This window comes from Mus pahari, chromosome 4 (assembly GCF_900095145.1).
Source record: "Mus pahari chromosome 4, PAHARI_EIJ_v1.1, whole genome shotgun sequence".
NCBI lineage: Eukaryota > Metazoa > Chordata > Mammalia > Rodentia > Muridae > Mus > Mus pahari.
In genome coordinates, this window is record NC_034593.1 from 126,492,059 (window position 1) to 126,502,294 (window position 10,236).

The following is a 10,236-nucleotide window of genomic DNA, read 5'->3' on the forward strand; positions in this document are numbered from 1 at the left end:
CACACACACACACACACACACACACACACACACACACACACACACACACACTCTAATCCCCAACCTGGCCCCACGCTTCTCTACAAACATGTCTTTACGTTTCTATTTCCATCTGACTCAGTAGAGATCAATTTCTCTCTCTGTTTACAGAAGGCTGATTAGAATCAGTCCATCCTCTTTAGTTTCCACCTTCTGTGGCATGATTCTCCGGATTGTAAGGAATGACAAATGTGGCTGGACGTGAGCTAAAGTCTTATAAATTACAAAGAAGTCACCTCCCATCAAGGCAGCCCAGCCTGCTGGGGTAGCAGCACATCTGCAGCCCCAGGACTGTGGAGGCTGAGGCAGGAAGATGACACGTTTGAAGTTAGCCTGGGTTACTCATAGAGAGCCCCCATCTCATCCCCCACAGCCCCCACCACCAAATTCTAGATATTGTTCTTTTACATTATAAAAGTATTTTCTCAGTCTGTAAATTCTGCAAGTACAATCTTTATTATGTGATTAATATCTTCAAAAGGAAAGGGAAAAATGTTTGGTATCACCAAGGGGCCTCCATACTCGAAGGGGACGATGGCCAGCAATGATCTAAACCATTTTGAGAACCACATAAATCTGCCATCCTGATCTGCATGCTTATGAAGGATTTTCTCTATTCCCCTTAAATATTATTATCTATGTTAATATATAATACATTTAATATATAATTATATAAATAACTGTTTAATTTTACTAAAAGGAAGTATTTTCCTGGATGAATGATAGACTTATCTATAATGTTTTAAAAGACAAGGATATTTATAAATCTACTAGGGAAGAAAATTAAATTCTGATGCTTAAATTCTATCTATCGTTTTGCCAAAATACTGAATTTTTATGTGACTAAAATAGTGTTCAAATCTTTATTTAAGATTTCAAATGAAGAAAGATTACTAAACATTAACATCATTTCTCAAATTCAAAACATATTTTTAAATGTTCTAGGTGCTAATGGCATCCACTAAAAGATAGAAAGGAGACTCAACATTATAAATATTCCATTAGTTGAATTATAAAAATGAGTCACGGGGATAAAACCACCATGATCACTAAATACTCACATCGGAAACATAAACTTGCATTTTGTGACATAATAATTCAGATTTAAATGCTGCATTTATGTAGGATTTCAAAGTTATGTATTGCCATGTATAATAGCAGATCAGGACAAGAAGAACACAGGTAAGCGCACATCCCTGAGCACTGGTCTCACAGATGCCATGGAAAGTGAGGTCAGAGCATTGCAGCTGATGGACACCAGGCTATGCCTGCTAGAACTGACATTACCTCTGCACACTACCACATGACTCCTTTCTACAATGTGCTTTCCGTAACAGATGACCTATTCACACCATCACTGACATGGGACAGAGGATAGTATGTACTAATAGGTTTTCAGCAGAGTGGGAAATTTACGTTTATGTAAAAACTTCAGCTTTAACAGGAAAAGTGAAAGTGGGAAAAAAAGTTAACGCTCACACATTCCTTTTCCTGGGGCTTTATAAAGTGATTTTTCCCTACATCACCTAAACCTTAAGAATCAGGAAGAGTCAAGTCAATGTTCATTCAGACTTTCTACTCGGCACAAGGAAGCAACCTGGCATCTAAGACACACAAACATCAAGTGTGAAGAACAATATGTGGTTTCTTATTGACCCACACCCTCCCACCCCAATCATTGACTTTTGTCATATGCAATACCCCAACAGTTCAGCTCCACCTTCATATCTGTGAAATTACAATTCCTCAAAAATCTATTATTCCATCTCTTTGCTAACATTTTTTTTTATAACACAGTGCTATGTGGGAAATAATTAAGCATGAACAAATGGCAGTTTATTCTTCTCTAATATTTTTATTAACAGTAAAATTTTACTCAGTTTGGGTTTCTTAGTACCATTTTAACACATAGGGGATTTCACAGTGTAAAAATCAGTTACTGAAGTATTTAACATTAGTATTAAACCACGTACAGATGCTAACCAAGAACCAGCTGTGTACCACCCCAGTCTCCACTTCACATTTAAACTTCTCTCCAGCATCACAGCTGGCCGGTTAGGACAGCTTCCCAAACCTCTGCCTCACATCTCTCCCCATATCCACACTGTTCGCTACTGTCAAAGTGGAGATGTTGATCACAGCTACACTGCAGGCCTTTTCTTGCCATACCTTAGGATGCAGAGTACATCCTTACCTTACATGGGCTTTATATGACAAATGCCAGCAAACCTGCAAACCCAGCATCCGTTATCTTCTGGGAGCCGCATCCCTGTTAGGCTACTTGAGAACAACTCCACCTTCATGATAGCCTCTCCCAGTGTTCTCACCATCACTGGGCTGGGGGGCTTTATGAACTTTCCCAGGAAACCAGAAGTTACATCAGAATCTGTGTGACACTGGCCTTCTGACCAAGTTCTTCTTTAAAGCAGAATTGCTCTGTCTCTTTTAAATATAAACATGTTCATTCCCTCCGCTTAACTCTTGGTCCAATGCCATTGGTTTCATTTTATGTATGTATATGTTTATTGTTAAAAGCACGGAGGAACACAAAAACATACAGGCAATTTTGCTCTTCACTTGAATTGTCCAAACACTATAAAAATAGCATTATGAGGTAATGCTTCATAATTTTATGTCTGCATGGGGGAGGGGAGAAGGAAAAAGAGAGCATCCATCCCAAGAAGAGCTAAAAGATGTAAGAATATTTGTCACAGAAGAAAGTATGTTTACCTCCTGGACATACGGAAGCTTTAAGCTTCTTATTTAGGTATGTACAGGCTCACAGGAAGCTACTAGACAGAGACACACAGGCACAGGCACATACATACATGTGTACACACACACACAAACAGAAAAACAAAACCCAATCAACTCAAGACATCCAAGACCCCAACCATAGCGTGTTCTTGTTGAATATTTGCTTTCATGTCCAAAGAGGACAGCACACAATATAGATACAATATCTTCACCAGGGCATCCACACTGAGAAGATCTAAGGGCTCTCTCTATTCAGACCTCATTATTTCTCAGTTTGTGTGTGCATGTATGTACAGGTCTAAGCAATATCTATGTACAGATTCGTGCAGTGGCATTAACATAGCTTTCAGGACTCACTTTCATGCAAATTAGATTTTTAGAAGACTAGCAATGGACTTAATAAACAAAGACAAACTTTTTTTCTCTTCTTTCTACAGACCTCAACCTGGCCATATCATACAAAGTATCTTGTTCTGAAGCTAAACTAGTAGAAAACAACTCAAAAAAAAAAAATCTTTTTCCAAATTTTAAGCTCCATACTTGAGGTAACCATCAAAACCCAACATACTTGGGCGATGTTTCTCAAATAAAACTACACGGTGTTGTTTCTTGGATTCTGTTTAAAGAGTAAGACAAAAGTCACTGAGTAGCGCTCATGAGCAAACTCTGCAGACCACCACATCCAAGACTCCACACCTGGAGCCAGAGGACACTTTCACATACTGTTACTAGGTGCACACAGGATTGTCCTAATAATTCCCTGCTTGCATTTGGTTCAAGGGTCTGTTTAATAACTATAACCTTCCTTTTAACATAAGGTAAGAATCATACAAACCAACTCTTTTTTTTTTGTTGTTCACTATGGCTGCCAAAAAGCTGAGGTTCACTTAATGCTTACATACAGTTAAGCATATTAGCCCTGCTTCTTACAGGATATTTTTTACTTTTTGCCTTTCTTTATAAGCTTCCTGTCTTTTATAAATTCATTGTAAATATACAGTACATACTTGTGTATATACGACATTAGGTTGCAGTATAGTTTAGAATTATCATAGTATTTATTTCCTTTGCATAATGGCTTATAATCTATGTTCTGCTTTTATATATAAACCCTACTTGGAGGTGGACAGTGAGCCAGGGTCTCATGTAGCCCTGGCTGTCCTGGAACTCACTCTGTAGACCAGGCTGGTCTCAAACTCTCAGAGATCTGTTTGTCTCTGCCTCCCAAGTGCTGGGATTAAAAGTGCCCTACCATACCCAGCCATAAATCCTATTTAATTCATGAAACAAGTTTATTTTAACCTAACAAACTTTAGAGCTAAAAAAAAAAAAAAAATCAGAAATATTAAATGGTACAGCTGAAGTTCTATCTATTACATTACCGGCCTTCCAGGGGACATACTAAACATTTATATACTTATCTATATAACTTTTGACAACCAATTCCCTTTCCTTTCCTAGAATGCACTATTTGACCTATTTTCAAAGGCAGCTGGACCTTATAGTCTCGCTATCACTGTAGTAGAAGCCACGTATTTAGTATGTATTCGAATCACCTCATCATGTCTGCTTTTGACCATGAGTAGTGTTTTCTTTACTTTAGTTAAAGCACTGTTCTTTTTTATCAATGTTTTTTTAGAGCTTACAAGGACTATAACACAGCATCTACTTCAATCCACACAGAACATCTTTATGAAGTATTTTCATGCGATAATAGTCATAATGAAATCTAAAAGCTCCACTGTAAAGCAGTTATTCATTCTTTCCTTCTATAAATGGCATACTCTGAAAGTAAGTTGACTGATTAAAGGTGAATGTCATCGGTATGCTACTAGCTAATAATTCAATTTCTTCTAAAATAGAAAAAAACAAAACAAAGCCCTCTAACCAAATAATTAGATCACTGAAATAAATATTTCTAAGTGCCAGAATAAATATTCCATTTAATAAAGCTGCTGTAACTATTGATTACCTGTATAATTTCAAAGCATTTCTGTACTATATTAGCATATAATAATCTAATTTTCATTATAAAATATTGTTTAGCTATTATTTCTTGGCACTTGCAGTTAATTTAAACTAGATTATTTGGCCCATGACTGAAAACCAGTGGGACTGGGGAAGAAGGCTTTGCAGGCAAAAGTGCTATACAAGCATGAGGACTTGAGTTCCAATCCTCAGGGCCCATGTTAAAAGCTGGGCATGTCTACTGGTGTCTGTGACCCTGGCATTGCTGGGTAGAAAGAGCTGAATCCTGGCAGTTCACTGCCTAGCAAGCTTGGTCCAAACAGCAGGATTTTTGTCCAGGGAGGGGACCTGTCTCAAGGCAATAAGGAGGCTGGTAGAGAAAATTATCCAAGGTCTACCTCTGGTACATTCATGTGGCTGCTACACCCCCTCCCCACCTCATATACCAATCCACCAACCCACCAACCAACCAATCAATCATGTAACACATTAGGAATCACTAACATACATTTACCTGACCACTCTTTTTATACTTGAACTGTATTAAATGAATAGAATTTACTTTACTTCACAAAAACTGCCTTTGGCAATCTGGATTACTAACTTGTTTTAATTATTTTATTCACTCAGGAGGACTGTAATTTTCTTTTCTGTGGAAGTGAGATACTATACCAAGTAATAGTCTTAAAATATGTATATTATTCTAATAATAGAACTATGTAATAGAATTATGTAACTAACAGCTTTATTATTATAAGCAGCATATTCAATTCTAAATTTTGATTGTGTTAATCTTGCTCTTTATACGAAGTAGATAAATATTGTATTTTATATATTCATTTTCTGCTAGTCCCTATCATATCTTTTTGTTTATTTATTTATTTATTTATTTTGAGACAGGGTTTCTCTTAGCTGTCTAGGAACTCACTCTGTAGTCCAGGATGGCCTCGAACTCAGAACTCTGAAATCTGCCTGACTCTGCCTCCTGTGTGCTGGGATCAAAGGTGCGCACACATCAAATGCTATTTCCTTAACTCAAGCGGTAATATCATTAAACAGCAACTCAAATCTCCAATAACCAATGTATCCCCTGGGAACGTTAAATGCAGATAAGACATGCCATGGACTGGTTAGAGATTCAGGAACACTCGAACAAATCAGCAATTTACAATGTGCACAGCTCTAATTTTAGGAATCAATAAAAATAGAGAATGCTACAAAAATTCCAAGTAAGGCAATCACTCCCTTGGGTTTTAGACTATAACCTCTGAAGGGAATGTGCACACAGAACAAGTACTTCTTAAATATAATACCTCTCTGGTTAAAACAACATTCCTGAGCAGGTTCTACTACACACAGCTTTGCTGGTTACTTTATGAATTGCAACATAATTTTTCTGTATTCAACTTCTTTGAAAGATGTCAAACTTCTCGGGAACAGTTACTCTGGGCGAAGCTAATAGTTACCCTGGCACAAAAAAATGGTAAATGTTGCTTGCATCGAAAGTCTATTTGAATGCCTTGGGAGAGGAATCCATAATGAAATGCCTCAGCAGTTATATGGAAGGCAGCACACTAAACAATTTTAAGTGAAAACTGTCCGCAGACAGTGATTCCTTCATCTGCACACACAAGCCAGAGATGCACCCAAAGGTCCGCCAGCAGGAAAGCCCGACTCCATCCAGTCTGGCAAGTGTGCTGCTCTGTTTCATGATGTAGGGATTATGTAAGAACATTTCCTTCCGTTAGGAAGAACACCTATAACGGGAACTGACAAGGCTGTTACTAAAACTGAAGCCTGACCCACTTCTCTGCTAGAGTTCCATGCATTTTATAGTTATTTCTTTCAAATAAATTGCTAAAGTTATGCTAGCAAATGTCTATCACATAGACACAGATTTCTCCTTTTCCCCCTCCTATAGTGAGTTGCTTACAGTGCCTTCTGTAAATGCTAGTTTTCCAATTATCTAATCTATCTACCAAATACCTACTACCAACCCGAACAAAAACCACACCTTTAAAAATCATGCATTTGGAGCAAACTAATTACAACCTAAATTAGTCTGACAGGTTAAATTTCATTAAGAATAAATATGAATTTTAAAATATGTTATATTTTGAAGAAGCGAGTCCCTTATATTTACTAATTTATAATGTTTCTTATTCCTCTCTTACTATCTTAAAAGCATCATTTTCTTGATAAAGGGGAAATGGTTCATTATTTCAACTGGAAGTCAGCACTGCCTTCTCAGGTAAGCCTAACTTTTCTTAAAAATCCCAGTTGTCAAGAAATAAACCAGAAATGCACTTCAAATGAATTCATGAGTAACTAGACAGTACTAAATCCATACTTTCATATCTTGGTATTTAAGTATATACTCCAGTTTTTCTAGAATAATTCTGGAGAAAACACTAAGAGGCTGGCAAAAATTTAATTTAAAATAAAAGGATAAGAAAGCAGTCTTAAGTTATACACGTGACAACACTGTACAATGAATCTATTGTATCCCACTATTTATAGCAATAAATCACTTATGTTTAACATTTTTAACACCCTTAGCTTCATTTTCTTTAACCAGGTCTAAGAAGTAAAAAACCTGGCTCAAGTCACAGTGTTTATTTAACTGTAATTTCCACTGAAGGATGAAGTAGTTGTAAATGTCTCTATACAAATAAAACATATTAATGTCACAGCCCCGACTGTACCAATAAAACTTTATATTGCCTATCTCATAAGTCAAAGGAACAAACACTATCACAGTGACCTTCGGGTTTCATCAAATTATAGCTGTACTATCTTGATATCTGCTACCTGGAGTTCAAGGTTCTTTAAAATATACAGGGAATAAAATGGTTGTATGTATCCATGAAAACCTCAAAGAACCAGAAGATAGTGCAGTATTCTATTCTGCCATTACCAAATGAGACGCCAGGAGAAAAGCCCCATAAGAGGCAGTAACTCCCATGTTAGGAGGAAAAAAATTCAAGAAAAATTAAGCTGAATAATACTTAAAGACTTTTGATGATTTTATATACTCCAGTAAACACAGAAGGGCAAGAATGAAACCATAATTTATAATACTCTAAAAGTACATATAACCATTTGGTAACTACTAAGTGCAGAGGTTAGAGATATGTATTAATAAAAATAATTTGTTTTTATATCAATGAATCCTTTTTGGGAGCTGAGATCACAGTCTATGATACTTAATAAAAACCACTCTCACACACATACACACTCTTTCTCACACACACATATACTCACATACATAAACACTCACATACACTCACACACTCACACAAACACAATCTCTCTCACATACACACAGTCACATACACATTCATACAGTCTCTCACACACACACACTCATACACACACATACACTCTCTCACATACACACACACTCACATACACACACATATACTCTCACACACAATGCAAAATTATAAAATGAAAAACTCACTTTGTAAATGAAGTTAGTACCTTAAGATACAGAGAGTCAGATTCAAATAGAACATATGTAACTTTACATGCATCATCGGGGATTGGAAAATGGACCCTACACTTTATTATATTCAGATGTCCCGGTCACCGTTACACAGGAAAGAGAAGAGAGTGAGGATAAGAAGGCCGCCTTTATTGTGCTACAGAACACTTAGAGCTAATAACTACAGTTTCTTTTGCTGTTTTTGTTTTACTATAAATATGTATATGGTTCACAGGTATAAATCACATTTTAAAACATTGTGTTAGAAAAAAAACCCCAAATATTTAGTATTCACAGCAAAATACAACTCACTTAAGGTATGGGCTCAACAAGAAAAACACAGTAAGATTATTCTGGTTATATAAATGCTGATTTTGTAGGTGGTTTAAACTTGAATGATAAGTGTGTAGTTTCTGGCTCAAAAAATAAAAATCTAGAGACAACTAAGATATGCCTGACTAATTTGAAAACACTCTCAAAGTATGCTGCTTGTCTGCTGAGCTCTCTTTATATAGCCCAGGCTGGTCTTGAACTCGTGATCCTCCTGCCTCTGCCTCTGGAGTGCTGGGATTAAAAGTATGTGTCATCAAGTCCAACTTTATACTCAGAAGTTTTCAGTGTATACGTGAGATGAGAAGTAGCAACTGAGGTATGTTTACACTAAGTCAACCCTCAAGTTCTTGCTTCCTCTGTATAGCACGGTCTTCCAGAGGGTGGTAAGGATGGCAATGACAGAATGGAGCCAATGCAGATGCAGTGGGCTGGTCTAGCTTTTGAGGAGATGGTGGGGTTTACGAATGGTTTAACTGAATGGCAATTAATTAAAACTTCATTTGGACAGACGAAGAAACTAAAACTTTCCAGAAGCATGTTCACTTAGATAGTACTTCAGTAAGACTTAATTTAAAGATCTGCAAATTGAGTTTTGTTAAACTTAAAGGTCTCAAGAATCTTAGCAACTTACTTAGAAAATATCTCTTGTAAAAAAACGGGGATTTACTCCCTCTAACTACTTCCTTAAGAGCATGGTGGCCCAAGTTTCTGTCAGTTCTGCTGAATAAGCAGAGCTAAAGCTAACTGGCCTGTCTAGAAAAGTCAATCCTGACACCAACTTGAAAATCATAATTTCACAATTCTTTAAAAGTGATAAAAGTATCACCAATATCTTGATACTTACGGCTATCGTAGCATATGTTTCCTAATGCCCTGCCAGTTTGAAGCAGCACTTCCTGGTCTTTGCTATTTAACAGCTGTACCAGTGGTGAAATCAATCCAGCATCTACACATGGGATTCGCATAAATTCTGAAAAGAAGAGACATGTTTCATTAGAACTCAAAATATACGCCATCTCCCCTAGTAAAAGAAACACATACTGCTAAGTTTAAAGGGTTTACTATTTGAAAGTACATTTCTGTTCAAATTTCTTGCCTACCACCCTATTAAATACCTGATGAAACCAATAAACATACAAAACCTAGTAGGGCCACATTATCCGCCGTATGTAAGCTCCGCCGTATTTTAACTAACTTTCATTATAGCTGAGCTAGCACTATCTCCTGGGAATGACTAGCATGCTGTAGGTGCAGCATGCAATGGTGGCAGGGTTGCTGCATAATGAGATGATTAAAACGGAAGCTATAAACTAAGCTACAAAGCTCCAGTTTATCATTACATGGTCTTGAAAAGCTCAAAGTTAGAAGAAAAATGAGAGGTTCCAATGAATCCTTTAATAATAGGTCTTTTTTAGTTGTTCAGGCCTAGAAAAATCCTGAATTCCTCAGCTCTCTTAACATTCGGTTTATGGATCACTCACGTCTGCTCTTGCTATGTCCATGCGGTTACAGGTCTATCCATAGTCACTTATATCTGTTTGTATGCTATGTCCATGCGTTTACAGGTCTACCCAGGGTCACTCTGTCTGCTCTTGCTATGAGCACCCATTTACAGGTCTACCCAGGGTCACTCATGTCTGCTCCTGCTATGA

The 10,236-nt window shown here is 37.0% G+C and overlaps 1 protein-coding gene across 4 annotated transcripts in view; it reads right to left on the reverse strand.

Annotated features, from left to right (window-relative positions):
- Rap1gds1 (Rap1 GTPase-GDP dissociation stimulator 1) overlaps positions 1-10,236 on the reverse strand; it is a 139,145-nt gene that overhangs the window by 70,098 nt on the left and 58,811 nt on the right. For all 4 annotated transcript variants that reach the window (XM_021195727.2, XM_021195726.2, XM_029537412.1 and 1 more), the window contains exon 4: positions 9,429-9,554. In XM_021195727.2, coding sequence (XP_021051386.1) covers positions 9,429-9,554 — 126 coding nt within the window. The remainder of the gene's footprint in view (positions 1-9,428; positions 9,555-10,236) is intronic.